The sequence below is a fragment of the Amblyraja radiata genome, chromosome 41 (genome assembly GCF_010909765.2).
Source record: "Amblyraja radiata isolate CabotCenter1 chromosome 41, sAmbRad1.1.pri, whole genome shotgun sequence".
NCBI lineage: Eukaryota > Metazoa > Chordata > Chondrichthyes > Rajiformes > Rajidae > Amblyraja > Amblyraja radiata.
Window position 1 is genome coordinate 14,044,776 of NC_045996.1, and position 19,418 is coordinate 14,064,193.

The following is a 19,418-nucleotide window of genomic DNA, read 5'->3' on the forward strand; positions in this document are numbered from 1 at the left end:
TAGACACAAGATGCTGGAAGCACAGGCAGCATCTCTGGAGACAAGGAATGGATGACACTTTGGGTCGAGACGTGAGTCAGGGAAGAGGAGACAAGGAGGAAGATTGTGGCCTAACTTAAAATTGGAGACTTTCAAGCTTCCTACTGTTGGATTGTAAACTACACAAGCACAATATGAGGTGCTTTTCCTCCAGTTTGTGTGTGGCCACACTCTGGCAATAGAGGAGGCCCAGGACAAAAAGTTCATGGTGGGAATGGGAAGGGGAGTGAAGGGCCTGTCCCACTTACGCGATTTTTTTAGGCGATTTGCCGGCACCCGTCATAGTCGCAGCAGGTCGCTGTAAATGTTCAACATGTTAAATCCAGCGGCGATCAGAAAAAGGTACAACTCTTTGGGTGACTATTCCCGACCAAACAGGCAACATATCGACATGTGACGCCTGTATGGTCGTGAGTAGTCGCCCAAAGAGTCGTACCTTTTTCTGGTCGCAGCTGGATTTCAACATTTGGAAATTTTTCAGCGACCTGCGTTGACTATGACGGGTGCCGGCAAATCGCCGAAAAAAATTGCGTAAGTGGCACAGGCCCTTTAGAATAGTTGCTTAACCTTGTTGTCATCAAGAGGCATTGATCATAATGTTCACTTGTCAAGCACCCGAGGCATAAATCAGATGCTGCCACTACAACAGTGGAATGATTTTACTGTTAATGAGTCTCGTGGATTTTGTTGGCAATGAATTACAACTTAAAAGGAAAAAAGCATGGAATTGTAATTAACGGAGCAAATGGCTGCTGGAAGTTGTAACTGGGGTGAAACGAGTGCAAAGAGGCAGAAGATATCCAGAGACATTCGATGAGCCAGCAATCCCGTTCTGAGTCCTTTGGGTTTCCAACATATCTTATGGAGATGCAAGGAACTGCAGGCGCTGGTTTACAAAAGAAGCCAAAGTGCTGGAGTAAGTCTGAGTCAAGCAACATCTCTGGAGAACACGGATAAGCAATGTTTTGGATTGGGACCCTTCTTCATAAATTAGTTAAAGAAGCGCTCCAACCCTAAACATCACCTATCCATAGAAACATAGACAATAGGTGCAGGAGTAGGCCATTCGGCCCTTCGAGCCTGCACCATTCGCCATTCAATATGATCATGGCTGATCATCCAACTCAGTATCCTGTACCTGCCTTCTCTCCATACCCCCTTATCCCTTTAGCCACAAGGGCCACATCTAACTCCCTCTTAAATATAACCAATGAACTGGCCTCAACTACCTTCTGTGGCAGAGAATTCCAGAGATTCACCACTCTCTGTGTGAAAAATGTTTTCCTCATATCGGTCCTAAACGATTTCCCCCTTATCCTTAAACTGTGACCCCTTGTTCTGGACTCCTTGATCCATGTTCTCCAGTGATACTGCCTGGCTCGCTGAGTAACTCCAGCACTGTGCCTCGTGTTGGTTTCAAGTGATGACGGCAGCATTGTGGTTAAACTTGGCAGGGAAATGGATGTAGAACAGCATGGCTGTCTCTCAAGCCAAGTGGGTGATCATCCAACTCTAGGTGGAGCAGCTTTGTTGACGTATTAGTCAATAAAAAAGAGAGCTGATCAAACTGCTTAACTGCAGCAGTGGAAATTGTTCTAGTTTCTGCTTGCCTTGTAAGACGACAAATGAAAATTTGGCGACGATCAGTATGTGAATGTGGATTGTTTCATTTAATCAGTCGTAAATGTTATGTCAAAATTAAACCTCTGCTCTTAAACATGGAGTCAAGAGTGTTTTATTGTCATATGTCCTGAAACGGAACAAATAAGTTCTTACGAGCAGCAGCACAATAGATATGTAAACATAGTACTGAATAGACACCATATTAAACAATAAAAAATTCAATATGTAAAAACAAGCAAACATACAGTGCAAATATAGAACAGTGCAGCACAAGAATAGAATAGAATAGTTTCTTTATTGTCATTGTAACATGAACCATGTACAACGAAATTTAAAAATGTCAGCCAGTCAGTGCACCATTCAAACATTTCTAAAAGCTAACGATACATACAAGGTAAAATATAAAAAAAAAGATAAACAACTAAAATAAATATGATGAAAATAGCACGCATAAACACCCAACCCTACATCCTCCTGTCGATTTCACAGTGTACCACAGTCCCTTAGTATGTATCGCCCCTGCGTTCCTTGGCGGCTACATTTAGTGCCTTTATAGCAGTGGGGTAAAAACTGTTTTTAAGTCTGTTTGTCCTTGTCCTTGTAGATCTGTACCGTCTGCCTGACGGCAACAGTTCAAACAGGGAGTGTCCAGGGTGGGAAATGTCCTTTATAATACTCTGGGATTTTTTGATGCAGTGGGAACTGTGTAAGTCCTCCAAGGTAAGGAGAGGGCAGCCGACAATCCTCTGGGCGTTGTCAATGGCCCTCTGGAGCGCTTTCCTCTGAGCCGCTGTGCAGCTGGTGTACCATACGCATACACAGTATGTTAGGATGCTCTCAATGGAGCACCGATAAAAGGACAGCAGCAGTCTCTGAGTGATGTTATTCTTCCTGAGCACCCTCAGGAAGTGCAGTCTCTGCTGGACCTTTTTCAGCAGCGCAGAGGTGTTCACGCTCCACGTCAGGTCCTCCTCAATATGGATTCCCAGGAAGTGGAAATCCGCCACCCTCTCCACACAGTCCCCTCTGATAATTAATGGTACCATGTCCGTTTTATTCTTCCTGAAGTCTATTATTATTTCCTTTGTCTTTAAGGTGTTGAGGAGCAGGTTATTTTCTCCACACCACACTGTCAGCTGCTCCGCCTCATCCCGGTAGGCGTACTCGTCCCCCCCGGAGATGAGTCCCACCACCGTAGTGTCATCCGCAAATTTGACAATGGTGTTGCTGTGGTGGGCGGGGGTGCAGTCATGTGTGTAGATGGTGTAGAGCAGGGGGGCTCAGCACGCAGCCCTGTGGAGAGCCGGTACTGAGGCTGAGGGCCGTGGATGTGTGATGGCCCACTCTGACTCTCTGGCTGCGACCCGACAGGAAGCTATTTATCCACATGCAGGTGGAGTGTGGAAGTCCCAAGTCCCCCAGTTTGTCCACCAGTTTGTGGGGAAGGATGGTATTAAAAGCAGAGCTGTAGTCCACAAAGAGCATCCGCACGTAGCTCCAGGTGGGACAGTGCAGCATGGAGAGCTGTGGCTACAGCGTCCTCTGTAGATCTATTCGCTCTGTACGCAAACTGGTGGGGGTCAAAGCTTCGGGGCAGGAGTGATGTGATATGACCCCGGACCAGTTTTTCAAAACACTTCATCACCACTGGTGTGAGTGCGACTGGCCGGTAGTCGTTGAGGCTGGAAATGTGGGTTTTTTTGGGCAAGGGGACTATGGTTGCGGACTTCAGACAGGGTGGAACAGTGCCCTTCGGCCCACAATGTCTGTGTCGAAAATGATGCCACAATCAACTCTTACCTGCCTGCGTATAATCCATATCCCTCTATTCCCTGCATATGCATGTGCCTTGCGACAAATCTCTTAAATACCACTGCTGTATCTGCCTCAACCACCAATCCCAGCAGCACTTTCCAGGCACTCATCACCCTCTGTTTAAATGAAAAGAGCTTTTGCCCTGCACATCTCCTTTTAAACGTTTTAAAAGAACAGCACCACATATTACACTTGGGCAACTTACAACCCAGCGATATAAATATTGACTTCTCAAACTTCAAGTAACCCTTGCTTTCCCTCTCTCTCAGTCCCTCCCCCACCCTGGTTCACTGACCAGTCTGACTGTCCTCCTGGTTCAATTTTACATTGTATGCCTCGTTGTCAGCTTCCTCTAGCTAGCAAAATGATCTATTTTACATTTTCCTTGTTTGTTGTCCCCTTTGATCTCTTGTTTTCACACCTTGCCCTTCCTTCCTTCCATTTCGTTTTCCTCTCCCCTGACTCTCAGTCCGGAAAAGGGTCTCGATCCGAAACATCACCCATTCCTTCTCAGGTCGCGACCCGAAACGTCACCCATTCCTTCTCTCCAGATACTGCCTGTCCCGCTGAGTTAAGCCCCTGTCCCACGATGAGAGTTCACCCAAGAGCTCTCCCGAGTTTAAAAAAACAAATCAAACACATGGTAAGTACGTAGAATGTATATAGCGGGTACGTAGGACCTCGTGGATGCCTCGTAACGGCTCGTAATGCGAACGGCAGGTACTCGGGGAATGCGGTAACTCGTGAAGTTTTTTTCAACATTGAAAAATGTCCAAGAGTTTCTCGAGTACCTGCCGTTTTTACCACGTTTCCCGAGTACCTGCCGTTAGCGTTACGAGCTGCTACGGGACATCCACGAGCTCCGACGTACCCGCTACGTACATTCTCCGTGCTTACCACGAGTTTGATTATTTTTTTTCACTCGGGAGAGCTCTTGGGTGAACTCGCATCGTGGGACAGGGGCTTAACCTTTTGTGTCTATCTTTGGTGTAAACCAGCATCTGCAGTTCCTCCCTACCCCTCTTAAACGTTGCTCCTCTCGCCTTAGAGCCGCGCCCTCAAGTATTTGATTTTCCCATCCCGGAAGCTTTCACATTTTTTACGACAAAGTCCTGCCTGGCAGCCTAGTTGCAAAAATAAATCCCGAGGTTGCCGGTGTGAGTGAGCCTGCGCTGTGTGGAAGGATTCTGCTTCTGATTGTTTGCCGGTGAGCCAGTGGAGCGTGCACTCTGTGTGCACTGGGATGATCTCACTAAATAAATGGGCAGCAAACTATGACTGCTGGTGCCACATGTCAGGTAGCTGGCTGAGTGAGCATTCAGGGTGGGGTGGAAGGGGGCAAGGTAGTAGTTGGTGGGCAGAGCCCCAGTGAACCTCCTCACTTTTTGTTTTGTTATGCATTATATTGATTGATTTTTATTTATTGAACTTCTTTAAAATTATAGATAGGCGGCACCTCTGGATAGAAGGAATGGGTGACGTTTTGGGTCAGGACCCTTCTTCAAACTGAGAGTCAGGGGAGAGGGAGACGCAGAGATATGGAAGGATAAGGTGTGAAGACCTTATTTTGTGTCTATCTTGGTTGTAAACCAGCATCTGCAGTTCTTTCCTACACTTTTTTAATCTATTGGGTACTGTGTTTACTAACCTGTTGCCCTGCTGCAAGTAAGAATTTTATTGTGTAGGAAGGAATTGTGCAGATGCTGCTTTACACCGGAGATAGACACAAAATGCTGGAGTAACTCAGTGGGACAGGCAGCATGTCTGAAGAGAAGGAACGGGTGATGTTTTGGGTCGAAATCCTTCTTCCGACTGAGAGTCAGGGGAGAGGGAAACAGTTTTTCGTTGAATTTCCGTGTTCTGTTTTGGTAGATACAACAATGAAACACTCTTGACTCTCTTTTGAATCTTGAGTGTGAGGTATCAACACAAGGCCGAATACAGTGAATGTCAACTAAAATCTACTCTGCCTTTTCTGCTTTTGGAAAGTAGGGCTATTTGTTGTGACGCTGTCATCTCGGTGAATTATGTTGCAGCACCAAGACAAAGGCCATGCCGTTTATTCTTGGTAAAGAGCTGTGTGCTGGCACGACTCGCTGTCTGCTCCGTATGGAACCTGAACCAGCCGAGTCCACTGAGTCACATTGTCCAACGCCAGGAGCAGGTCTGCACTGGCCTGCCCCAAAAAGACAGCTAGACACTCCCCCCCCACCGATCGCCAGCGATCTGTCAGCACCAACTCTGCTCAACAGTTGTGGGAAAGCGGGATTACTGAAACCGATTCCCAAACAACAAGCTGAACACGTTGCTGGGCGGTTCACATCCTTGTCAAGAAGAAACTTGCACTTGTGAGATGAAAACCTATTGTGGAGTTTCACTTTGCTTATTCCCAGGTGGAGCAACTTGGGAAAGAACCAAGCCTCAGTTTTGGTGGTTGTGTAATTTCCCCAGAGGTTGGATCAAGGAGGGGGGAGAAAGAAAGAAAGAAAGAGGAAGAGTGAACGAGACAAAGAAACAGAGGGTGAGAAAGTGAAAGAAAGGGAGGGGTGGTGGAAAGGGAGAATGGAAGAGGGCGGGAAGAAAGAGAGAGGAGGGGGGAAGAAAGAGAGACGTGGGGGGGGAAAGAGAGAGAGGGGTGTGAAAGAAAGAGGGTGGGAGAAAGAGAGAAAGAAAGAGTGGGGGAGGGAGAGGAAGTGAGAAGGGCAGAAGGGGAAGGAGAGATGTATGGTTGTTGTCAGTCGCCTACACCCTGCATTAGTTGAAGCTGCAGACTGTCCGTGTAAACGAGGCTACTGTCAAAGGTGCTTTGACTCCTGAGATGATTTTCAGGGACGTTAGTTTGCTTGTCCTGTCCAATGCTGGTTTATGCAGAGAACAAACCGCAGAGTAATCTGTTTAGCTGTTGGGGCTTGTCTGTAAGCTCCAAGTTCATTGTGATTCTGTGAAATGAGAAGAGGATTACATGAAGTCTGTCCGTCTATTAAAACTCTCCGTCCTGTGAAAACTCAGCAAGTCTTCCAGCTCACCTTTGAAAACCCATTTTGCACATGAAGGTTATTTTCTGTGCTGCAAGGCCAACATGGAGATGGGAATTGTTCCGTCTGTTATTGAGCTGGGCAGTTCTAGGCTGTGTGTGAATGCATTCTTTTCTGTGAAAACCATAGATGCAGCAATTTTTGTGTGACGGCAGACTTGAAATGTGTTCTCTAAATTGTGCCACATCAAGGCCAATTAATGTCTGCTGCTGTCTATTTACAAAGTCAATATCTTGATTTAGACCACCTTCACTGGTGCAGTGAATCACCCTGGTAATGTGTCTGCACGGCTGGTTATCATAAATCCCATCTATGGATCACTCAAGTTTGTAATCATTTATGATACTGCCCCAGCTAGAATATACCCAGGATTTGCATGGTCATTCTGGCTAATATAAATAATTGTTTTTAAGTTTTTAAAAGATTCTTGCAGTGATTATTTTGTTCTCTGACATCAATAACAATCCAAAATTTGGAACAGGCTGGGTAATTAGACTTAAATCTCATTTTATTCTTCAAGCTCAAATCCACTTACAGATGTTGTTTCTCTTGTCAGAAGTGCATTTAGTTATCGGGCACATCTAGGTTGTCCATTGTGGTAATTTATCTGACAAGTTTCATACTCTCGAGATGATAAATGTTCTCCCCCATTTTCCGTGTTACTTCTAATTGCTAATGAATGGTGCAATGCATCCGCAATGTTTAATTCAGGATTTCAGTGACTTCAATGCCGAGTGGTAATTTGTTATTCTGTTCTCATTTTAGGACGATCACCATCTCTGTCTGGTTAACGGATCAAACGAAATGCCGCGGTGGATCTGTTGAACCCCGCGTGGAGGATATCTGGATTTAGCCGAGTTTTACCCAGTCGCAGATTTTGTATCTTTGGTCTCCTGGATTGAATTTCTTTCTGTCGCAAGGAAATATTCGGCATGTGGATGTCAAGGAATTATAAAACGATGCATCTGATCCAGAGACGTTGTACAGCTGCTCTTTAATTGCGTTTGGGCTTATTGGAACCACTTCTGTTTTCAGCTTGACCCCGCAGCTTCCAGCAATCAAGGAGATGAGCGGCACTTTTCTGTTGCCCCCTGCGAGACTGCATGTTGATGGACTATGACAAGCTATAGACCTGTTCAAAATGAAAAGGTGGAGGTTGGTGGATTAGTTATAGGTGGAGTGGACATTCTCGCAGGTACGAGCACATACAATTACCACGCATCTCCGTTCGGGGTCCAGAATGGGAACGTTTGCAACCATGGAGAGATCGCACCCCGCGCAAGTTCCACCCCCGCCATGCCGAAGATGGGCGTCCGCGCTCGAATTGCCGACTGGCCACCAAAGCGGGATCTAACGCAATATCCAGCCCTCTGTCCGGCAAGGGAATCCGACGGTTCCATGGTGGATATTGAGCTCATCTCGACCCGAGGGTTGCAGAATGGGCAGTGTTATCCGAACTATCAAAATGCTTCCCAAACCCCCTGGACCCGAGGCCCCTCACACAGACCTCAAGGTAAAGCAAGGGAAGTGGAGTTCCAGAACGAGTGGCCTCGGGCTCCAGGCAAAGTGTTTGTTCCGCTGAGAGCACGAAGTAACAGCGAGGTTACACTCAATGAATATGATGGGGATGGGACCCTGGATCTCAAAGGCCCCAAACACGGGAATGGAATGCTCCCCTTGAGAGAATACGGCAGCACCTCGTCCATAGATGTTCACGGAGTGGCGACTGAGAGCTTTTTCGACATGCTGAAAGAGTACAAAAATGAGAAGATTGACCAGCGGAGCTCGGTGCCAGACAGCCTGAAGAAGCTGCTGCGGGCAGACCCCAGCATGGCCTCCAGCCTCAGCCTTGAGGGGAGCGCCAGGGCCGACGACAGCCGAAGCGAGTCGTCTCAAAGGGAGGAACCAAAGAGCGCGCACAAAGACCGGGAGAAAGCGCGCAAGAAGCAGTCGCGGCACGAGAGCGGCGAGTCCATCTTGAAGAAGCTTCGCAGCAGCAAGAGCGAGCAGGACTCGGGGAGGTCGAGCTCGGATCACGAAGACGGCCGATCGCAGGACAGCACCAAGCCCTGGGTTTGCCAGAAGTGCTTTGGCCACTTTGACGTGCAGAGCATCCTGTTTGACCTCAACGAAGTGGTGAGCAACCGGAACTATGTGGCCCACCGGAGGAACACCACGACCGGCGCCTCTGCCGCCTCCGCCACCTCGCTCGCCGTGTCGCGCTCTCTCGCTCAGGGAAACCTGGATTCTCGCTTCCCCAGCACCGAGGAGGTGAATGGCAAAGAGAACCTGGAGCTTGACATCGGAGACAGTAACTGCAACGACCTGCTCCTCAACTGCCCGCACTTCCGCAATGAAACCGGCGGGAGCAGCGAGCGGGATATCAGCCTGTCGAAGGCCAGCATCAACGCTGGGCAGAGCGGCGACTGTGAAGGAGCTTTCCCAAAGTTGGTCTGGAACCCGTACTGCACAAACGCCAGCATTTCTGTGCTTGAGGTGCCAAAGGAGTCGCAGCTGCAACAGGAACGACTGAAGCACTTCAGCATCGAGCATGTGGACCGTGGAGCCAGATATTACCAAGATTATTTCCATGGGAAAGGTATGTTCTCGAGGAAAGGAGGACAAAAAAAATATCCTAAACTAGACATTTGTTGCCTTAGTTTAGTTTAAGAAGGAACTGCAGATGCTGGAAGAGAGATAGAAAGAGGAGAGATAGATAGAAGGGAAAAGAGAGAAGAAAGAGAGAGAGAAAGAGAGAGAGAAAGAGTAGACAGACAGACAGACAGATAGACAGATAGACAGATAGACAGATAGACAGATAGACAGATAGATAGATAGATAGATAGATAGATAGATAGATAGATAGATAGATAGATAGATAGATAGATAACTACCTCCAGTTTAAATTCCATTTGGAATATTTTGGAGGACCAACAACCAAGAAAATCGAAGGTACACAAAAGTCCTCGAGAAACTCAGCGGGTGCAGCGGCATCTATGGAGCCAAGCCCCAAACGTTGCCTATTTCATTCGCTCCATAGATGCTGCTGCACCCGCTGAGTGTCTCCAGCACTTTTGTCTACCTTTAGTTTAGTTTAGTTTAGAGATGCATACAATATCCAAATGTAGCCTAACCAATTTTTAATACATTTCAGCCTGGATTGAGTAGATGTGGAGAGGATGTTTCCACTGGTGGGAGAGTTTAGGACCAGAGGTCACAGCCTCAGAATTAAAGGACGTAACTTTAGGAAGGAGATGAGGGGGAATTTCTTTAGCCAAAGGGTGATGAATCTGTGGAATTCATTGCCACAGACGGCTGTGGAGGCCCAGTCAATGGATATATTTAAGGCAGAGATAGTTAGATTCTTGATTAGAAACGTAGAAAATAGGTGCAGGAGTAGGCCATTCGGCCCTTCGAGCCTGCACCGCCATTCAATATGATCATGGCTGATCATCCAACTCAGCATTTTAATAAATTTTTATTGTGTATTGTGTGTTCTTTATCATTGTACCGCTGCTGGTAAATTCATTTCACTTGCACTTTATGTGCAATGTGACGAATAAAACTGTATTGTATTGTATCCTGTACCTGCCTTCTCTCCATACCCCTGATCCCTTTAGCCACAAGGGCCACATCTAACTCCCTCTTAAATATAGCCAATGAACTGGCCTCAACTTCTTTCTGTGGCAGAGATTAGTACGGATTAGGGGAGGAACGTGGGTTGACAGGTCGAGCTGGTCAAGGGAGACGGGGGAGGCCCTACAACAGCCTGGGGTTTGCCCAGATCAGTGGTGCACCAGTACATCCAACATGTGGACCGGACTTTGGACCATTTTCTTTTTCCTTTCTAAATGGTGCCAAAATATGGCGACGGGTGCAAGATGCGTACGTGACAATTAAGAACCATTTGAACCGTTACGTTTCTGAATCGGTCCCTTCCTTTCATGGATTTACTTCTTGTTTCACCGTGTATTCGCAGAGCACTGGAATTACTTTGGAGCGGATGAGAAGCTCGGCCCGGTGGCTGTAAGCATCAAGAGGGAGAAACTGGAGGACAGCAAAGAGCAAACACCTCAGTACGTCTACCGAATCATCTTCAGGACCAGTGAGGTGCGGGACAATCGTTTTAATTAAATTACATTGCACGGTGGTTTAGTTTGAGAACATTTTTAACACTGTTTTTGTGTTGTGATTTTCATGCAATAATTCTGGATAATTCTTGTGACAGAGACATTTGGGAAAGAAATTCAGTTGTAAGAATATAACCTGTTTGTGGATCGCAAATAGGTCACCATAAATTAAATGCTTCATTACAAATGGGATGATTGACAGTAATGCGTTAGAGGGGATGTGCAACACCAAAAGGGACTTCTCAACACATGAATGGTTTGAGAAAAATGTACATGTTGTCAATAGACGATAGACAATAGGTGCAGGAGTAGGCCATTCGGCCCTTCGAGCCAGCACCACCATTCACTGTGATCGTGGCTGATCATCCCCAATCAGTACCCCGTTCCTGCCTTCTCCCCATATCCCATGACTCCGCTATCTTTACGAGCTCTATCTAACTCTCTTGAAAGCATCCAGAGAATCGGCCTCCACTGCCATCTGAGGCAGCAAATTCCACAGATTCACAATTCTCTGGGTGAAAAAGTTTTTCCTCATCTCCGTTCTAAATGGCCTAACCCCTTATTCTTAAACTGTGGCCCCAGGTTCCGAACTCCCCCAACATCGGGAACATGTTTCCTGCCTCTAGAGGGTCTAAACCCTTAATAATATTATATGCTTCAATAAGATCCCCGCTCCTCCTTGATAATGTAGCCATCCTTGGTGTCCAAATGACAGTTTAATGAGTTTCCAGGGTGTGGGAATCATTGGCAGGGTTGGCCTATATTGCAGCCTCCATGGGTCTTTGTTAAGCTGGTTTGAGCCTGCGGCCTTGAACTACTGCAGCCTCAGGTGAAGGCGCTTGAAGTGAGTGGTTCGGAAGGTGAAGATGTCCTAGAGCCATACAGCCTGCATACAGGCCCTTCGGCCCAACTTGTCCATGCCGACCAACATGCCCAGTCTACACTATTCCCACCTGCCTGTGTTTGGTCCGAATTTTCTGAGCTTTCACAACTGTGGAGTGGAAAGTTTGGAGCAGGCCAAAAATGATAAATTAATTTGGCCTGTGATGCCATATCAATAAATAATTATTCCTAGTGTGAGCATGCAGCCTGTGGTGTGTTAGTTACCGGAACCCTTCCTTTTGAATTAGTTTTCCTATGCTTCAGAAACTAATCTGCAGCAATATTCTTATTGTTAACCTGAAAAAAGGTGAAGTATAATTGCACACCACTCGAAAGGTGCAGAGCTTTGACTGAGATGAAAATGTGAACGTTGCTCCCTTCAGCTCATCACACTGAGAGGAGCGATCCTGGAGGATGCGGTTCCATCAACGTCCAAGCACAGCACGGTGCGCGGTCTGCCGCTGAAAGAGGTGTTAGAAACGGTGATACCGGAACTCAACATCCAGTGTCTGCGGCTGGCTTTCAGCACACCCAAAGTGACAGAGCAGCTGCTGAAACTGGACGAGCAAGGGGTAAGACAACAATCTGTGGAGCTTCAATCCGCCCCTGTAGTTTGTGGCCCTCTGTCCGACCGCTTGCACTGTTGCTATTGCATGGAATTGGGCGCTCATCTCTGGTCATCAGAGATTTTTCAGTTTAAGAAGAAACTGCAGATGCTGGAAAAATCAAAGGTAGATGAAAATGCTGGAGAAACTCAGTGGGTGAGGCAGCATCTATGGAGCGAAGGGTCTCGACCCGAAATGTCACCTATTCCTTCGCTCCATAGATGCTGCCTCGCCCGCTGAGTTTCTCCACCATTTTTGTCTACCTTAGAGTTTCTTCAGTGATCTGTAAAGTGAACAAGAGTGTAATTGCCTGCAAAGCAAATCTCTCGACTGAAATCCAGGAATACGTGTATAGATGCTCCCCGATTTACGATGCTCCAACTTACGATATTTTGACTTTACGATGGTGCAAACGCAGGGTAACGGCAGCGAGCCGCACCTCACTTCTGGCCACGTGATCAAATTGTATTAAATGCGTTTTCGACGTACGATATTTTTGATTTACGATGGGTTTATCAGAACGTAACCCCATCGTAGGTCGAGGAGCAGCTGTATTTGCCTCTTGCTTTGCCATGGAAGTGCGAAGAACAATTGCTGAGCTCGTACCCAGCGTCGCGGGCTATTGATTTGGGATGAGTGTTTAAATCTCAGCACAACAATTACTTCAATCCAGTTAATTAAATAAAATTGGATCAAAAATCAAGTCTCGGTAATGATGGCCATGAAATTAGCAAATTAATGTCATGAAACAAAATGTGCTTCACCAACGCTTTTCAAGGTTGGGAATCTGTCCGAGAACATAGAAAATTACGGCACGGGAACGGGCCCTTCGGCCCATAATGTTTGTGCTGAACATGATGCCAAGTTAACGTGTAAGAAAGAACGACAGATGCTGGTTTAAATCGAAGGTAGACACAAAATACTGGAGTAACTCAGCGGGTGAGGCAGTCATGTTCTCATTGACTGACTGTGTTTGGTTCTGGTATACCGATATCTATTCACCATTAGTTGTTCATAAATAAGTGAAATAACACTGTTATGTGCTATTAAAGTTGTCTGGGGTAAACGGGACGAACAAGGTTGGGAACTCCGTCTCTAGTTGATGGACATGAAGCTGCCCTTGACTTGCCGGTGATTGTTGTGCTTTCAATACCTCTGCAGCTCAGCAGAAAGCATAAGGTTGGCATTCTGTACTGTACAGCCGGCCAGGGGACTGAAGAGGAGATGTACAACAACGAGGAAGCGGGCCCGGCCTTTGAGGAATTCCTGGAACAACTTGGGGAAAAAGTCCTTCTCAAGGGTTTTAGTAAATATGCAGCTCAACTGGACACAAAAAGTAAGTTTAAAAAAAAAAAAAAAATGTTATACAATTATTTCCTAGATCGGATGCCTAGTGCAGGCTGGAAATCCATCCAAGAGTTCTAATGAATGGTTTAATATAAACAGCCAGGCTTGTTGACCTTTGAATGAAAGATCACTGAGCTGGATTGTTAACTCCTGTTCATTTCATTACAGAATCTGCTCCACCGGGCTAGTAGCTTTTCTTTCTATTTCAGATGCCATGTATCTGTACACCGTGGGCGGTTCGATTTGTAATCATGTATAGTCTTTCCACTGACTGGTTGGCACATAACAAAGGCTTACTCAAGCTCAACTCAGAATATTTAGCACCCACACTATCTTTCTTTTGTAGTATCTGTAAAAAGGGTCGTCTTGAACCCTTGGGAAGAACTGGAGTTAAATGGGCTCCTTCTAATATCATTGATCAAGGCATTAAAACATTCTGGGGGACAATAGACAATAGGTGCAGGAGTAGGCCATTCGGCCCTTCGAGCCAGCACCGCCATACAATGTGATCATGGCTGATCATCCCCAATCAGTACCCCGTTCCTACCTTCTCCCCATATCCCCTGACTCCGCCATCTTTAAGAGCCCTATCTAGCTCTCTCTTGAAAGTATCCAGAGAACCTGCCTCCACCGCCCTCTGAGGCAGAGAATTCCACAGACAGGGAAGTTTTTGTTGAGAAGAGGACTGCTGTTCCAATTTTGTTGATTTATTAATGTGTGGGGTTTTTTATTGCTGATTGGGGGAAAATTAAAACCAGTTACCTTGAACAAGTGCGCAAACGAAAACGAATGCAGAAACATCTAAAGCAAGAATAATGTAAAGAGTTTGCATATCCTAAAGGATACTTTGTCAACGCCCTTTATGGGTGACTATTTGAATACCTTGGGTATGCAAGGAAAGAATTTCACTGTGCCCTGCCACATGTGACAATAAAGTATTAATTCATACACACAAACTCTCCCGCACATTCCCAGCAATTCAAGTGAAAAAGTTGCCTCTCGGGTTCCTATTAAATCTTTCCTCTCTCACCTTAAACATAGAAAATAGGTGCAGGAGTAGGCCATTCAGCCTGTCGACCAGCACCACTATTCAATATGGTCATGGCTGACCATCCAAAATCGGTACCTCGTTCCGGCTTTCTCCCCATATCCCTTGATTCCCTTTGACCCTAAGAGCTAAATGTAACTCTCTCTTGAAAGCATCCAGTGAATTGGCCTCCACTGCCTTCTGTGGCAGAGAATTCCACAGATTGACAACTCTCTGGGTGAAAATGTTTTTCCTCATCTCAGTCCTAAATGGCCGACCCCTTATTCTTAAACTGTGACCCCCAGGTTCTGGACTCCCCCAGCATAGGGAACATTTTCCTTGCATCTACCCTGTCAAATCCACTAAGAATTTTATCTGTTTCTATATGATCCCCTCGATACTAAAGGGTAAAGCCCAAATGGTGAACTTGCCTTAATTTTATAGATTCTTATGGTACAGAATTCTAGCATTCCCTGTTTTTGGTTCTGATGGTATAATTCTTTCTGGTGACCTTCTGTGGAATGTAATATTTAAAATATTTCCTATTTTCAGCTGGTTCAACTGGTACCCACTCCCTATACACCACATATCTGGACTATGAGATCATGTTCCACGTCTCCACCATGCTTCCTTACACCCCCAACAATCGGCAGCAGGTTGGTAACATTTGCAGGGGATTCCAAGCAAAGCCAATAATGGGCCGCACGGTAGAGCAGCGGTAAAGTTGCTGCTTCACAGCGCCAGTGACCTGGGTTTGATCCTGACTATGTGATTCTGTTACATTCTCTTTGTAAGAATATGTGATTCTGTTACATTCTGTTTTTAGTTTGTTTGGTTGTTTGTTTGTCTTTTTGCACATAGTCCGCGAGCATTGCCACTTTTCATTTCACTGCACATCTCGTATGCGTATGTGACGAATAAACTTGACTTGACTTGACTACGTGCGCTTGTCTGTACGGAATTTGTACGTTCTCCCCATGACTTGCGTGGCTTTTTCCTGGGATCTCCGGTTTCCTCCCACATGCCAAAGACGTACGGGTTTGTAGGTTAATTGGCTTGGTATAATTGTAGATTGTCCCTGGTGTGTGTAGGATTGTGTTGGTGTGCGTGGATCGCTGGTGGGCGCGGACACGGTCGGCTGAAGGGCTTGTTTCCACGCTGTATGACTCCATGACTCTGTCAGCGGGCGAGCCTTTGAAAGTACACTCTGGATCCTAACCCAAAGTCCTTACACTTTGTCTGTGAAGAGCATGTCTGGAGTGTGGCATTCATCCGACAATGCCTTCGTTGGTGAGTTCGGCAAGTGAACAGCAGAGTCATCTCAACCAACATCAGCCAGATTTCATTAGTAAATTCAAACCAGGGCTTCTCACAGGAAATTATGATTGATCTCTAAATCCCTGTGATGAAGAGCAAGGAGTCATGTATCTGATCACTGTCTAGGGAGGACACGATCGGATTCTGAATGATGAGATGATTAGTCAAGGCTCTTGGGTGACTAATGGCCGCTTGTATATAATGAGTTGGCGGGAGTCTGTAGATTGAAAACTGAGTCAATACAATCAAGACAAGAAGTACAAAAACTATTAAGAGAATAATGAAGCAAATTACCAGAGAAGATTTGAGCCGCATTAAATAGCTGAAACAAAATAATTAATGTTCTTACACAAATGAATATTTACCATGTTCGTGGAAATTGGATGGGGGTGTGCACGCCACTAAGGTGGCAACATCTGCACTTACATATGGAAGACTGTGGTACATTACTGAATTACAGATTGAGCAGGACAGGACTTTATTCTTGGGAACACTGGAGTATGAGGGGCGATCTTATAAAGGTGTAGCAAATGCGCAGAATAAGGGAATCGAGAACCAGAGGACATGGGTTTAAGGTGGGAGGGAAATATGTGATAGGATCCTGAGGTGTAACTTTTTTTTACACAAAGTGTGGTGGGTGTATGGAATGAGCTGCCAGAGGAGGTCGTTGATGCAACGTTTGGGAAACATTTGAACAGGTACATGGATAGGACAGGTTTAGATGGATATGGGCCAAACACAGGCAGATGGGACTGGTGTAGATGGGGGCATGCTGGTTGGCATGGGCTAGTTGGGCCGAAGGGCCTGTTTCCACGCTCTATGACCCTATGCATGACCTTGCGTGTTTCCATTGGGATGAACGGTGGCGCAGCGGTAGAGTTGCTGCCTTACAGCGAATGCAGCGCCGGAGACTCGGGGTCGATCCCAACTACAGGTGCTGTCTGTATGGAGTTTGTACGTTCTCCCCGTGACCTGCGTGGGTTTTCTCCAAGATCTTCGGTTTCTTCCCACACTCCAAAGATGTACAGGTTTATAGGTTAATTGATTGGTAAAATGTAAAAATTGTCCCTAGTGTGTGTAGGGTAGTGTTAATGTGCGGGGATCGCTGGTCGGTGCGGATCCGGCTGGCCTTAGGGCCTGTTTCTGCGCCGTATCTCTAAATAAATATATATATTTTAAACATGGAAAGTGAGTACGTTGCAGCCGTTATTCATAAGCTGATATGTTTGTGTATTCACAGCTTCTCAGAAAGAGGCACATCGGCAACGATATTGTCACCATCATTTTCCAGGAACCTGGTGCGCTGCCCTTCACACCAAAGAGCGTCCGTTCCCATTTCCAGCACGTGTTTGTGATTGTCAGGGTGAATAATCCATGCACTGAGGATGTGTGTTACAGGTGAGTGCCCACGTCACAGAAAGCAAACGTTTACTGCCATCGTTTTATACTCTTTCACAATCATAATCAGTCTCTACTGTGTACCTGTAGAAGTTTGAGAGAGTCCTCCTTGACTTATCGACTCTCCGTAATCTTCTCAGGAAGTAGAGGTGCTGATGTGCCTGCCTTCTTTATAATTGCATCAGTGTGCCACCTCCCAGTTTCCAATTAAAACTTTCCCCTCTCACCTTAAATGTTTGCCCTCTTGTCTTGAACTCCCCTACCCTGGGTACATTCACCCTATCAATTCCCCTCATGGCTTTATCCACCTCAGCAAGATCACCCCTCGGCCTCCTGCACTCCAAGGAATAAAGTCCTAGCCTGCCCAACCTCTCCCTTTGGCTCAGGCCATCAAATCCCATCAACATCCTCGTAAATGGAAAAGACACTGGGACAGCTACATGGATAGGAAAGGTTCGGACAGGTAAAGTCCAAATACGGGCAAATGGGACTTGCATAGATGGGGCATCTTGGTCGGGAACTGCTCCAGTACATCGAGCCCGAGAGCCGACCAGCCTTGGTACTTTGAATAATGATGGTGCCAGCATGTGTGATATATACAAAATGAATTTCACTATGGAGTTGCATATGTGACAAATATGTGACCATTGAAAGCATGGATGAGTTGGACCGTAGGGTTATCATTTTAAACTTTGGTTGCATTTCCCCCCCCCCCCCCAGCGTGGCAGTGACCAGATCTAAGGACGTCCCGATCTTCGGGCCGCCCATTCCCCAGGGCTTCACCTTCAGCAAGTCCGTGGTTTTCAGAGACTTCCTGCTGGCCAAGGTCATCAACGGGGAGAATGCGGCGCACAAGTCGGAGAAGTTCCACGCCATGGCCACCCGCACCCGGCAGGAGTACCTGAAGGACCTGGCGGAAAACAGCGTCACCAACACGCCCGTGGAATCCACCGGCAAGTTCAACCTCATGCTGCTGGGCACCAAGAAGAAGGAGAAGACGAAAGGCCGGCTGGGAGCCGAGCTCCACAGCGCCGGGGCCATCACGTGGCGGGTTTACGCCCAGGACTACAGCCAGGCCATTGAAGTGGAGTGCGTTCTGGGCATCTCCACCGAGTACGTGGTGGTTATTGAGCAGATTACCAAGGACGTGGTGTTCAACTGCTTCAGTGACGATGTGATCGGCTGGACCCCCGAAGCATCGACAATCAAAATCTTCCACGGCAGAGGCGACTGCATATACATTCGTGCACTGGAGGAAAGTGCGGAGGACGTCAAGGAAATCGTCCAGAGGTTGAAGGTAAGTTCTGGGAAAGGAGCTCAAACTTTGCAATTTCTTTTTTTGAAATTTTTGTTCTCTGGTGATATATTCCCCCACCGTGCGCCACCCCCTACTGATGGGTTTATGGAACGAGCTGCCAGAGGAGCCACTTGAGGCCGCTACCATAACAGCATTAAACGGCATGCGGGAAGGTACACTGATTTAGGGACTAGCTTAGATGTGGGCTCTTGCTTGGCATGGACAAGATGAGCCGAAGGGCCTGTTTCCATGCTCTATGTCACTTCTGGTGGCTCTTCCAATCTCGTGTTCATCCACCTCCTTAACCGGGGAGATTGGTGGTGATTTGAACATCCCTACAAATTGTATTCCCAATTTCCCTTCCTCCGTAATTTTGTTCAGCTACCACTTTTGATTGAATTGAAAGGTACGGCATGGCAACAGGCACTATTTTAGGTAGACAAAAATGCTGGAGAAACTCAGCGGTGCAGCAGCATCTATGGAGCGAAGGAAATAGACAACGTTTCGGGCCGAAACCCTTCTTCAACTTCTCCATAGATGCTGCTGCACCCGCTGAGTTTCTCCAGCATTTTTGTGTACCTTCGATTTTCCAGCATCTGCAGTTCCTTCTTAAACACCACTTTATTTTATTTTGGCTCAAGAATCCAGCATCTGCAGTCTCTTGTGTCTCGATCTCAAACCAAGCCTGCATTTCATTGATTTTTGTTCCACTTGAACCAAGTCGAGAACCTTTTAGTTTGATTAACAGCACAGATGTGTGATTCAACCTGATTAAGTAAGTAAGTAAGTTTATTGGCCAAGTATTCACATACAAGGAATTTGCCTTGGTGCTCCGCCCACAAGTAACAACATGACATACAGTGACAGTTACGAATGACTCAAACACTAAACATTAATAATAAT

At 46.5% G+C, this 19,418-nt stretch overlaps 1 protein-coding gene across 3 annotated transcripts in view; it reads left to right on the top strand.

Annotated features, from left to right (window-relative positions):
- Positions 1 to 19,418, top strand: part of sipa1l3 (signal induced proliferation associated 1 like 3) — a 153,208-nt gene that overhangs the window by 79,441 nt on the left and 54,349 nt on the right. For all 3 annotated transcript variants that reach the window (XM_033014373.1, XM_033014375.1, XM_033014374.1), the window contains exons 2-8: positions 7,278 to 9,111; positions 10,492 to 10,622; positions 11,908 to 12,096; positions 13,291 to 13,465; positions 15,056 to 15,159; positions 17,061 to 17,218; positions 17,939 to 18,515. In XM_033014373.1, the coding sequence (XP_032870264.1) occupies positions 7,629 to 9,111; positions 10,492 to 10,622; positions 11,908 to 12,096; positions 13,291 to 13,465; positions 15,056 to 15,159; positions 17,061 to 17,218; positions 17,939 to 18,515 (2,817 nt within the window). In that variant the 5' untranslated portion in view covers positions 7,278 to 7,628. The remainder of the gene's footprint in view (positions 1 to 7,277; positions 9,112 to 10,491; positions 10,623 to 11,907; positions 12,097 to 13,290; positions 13,466 to 15,055; positions 15,160 to 17,060; positions 17,219 to 17,938; positions 18,516 to 19,418) is intronic.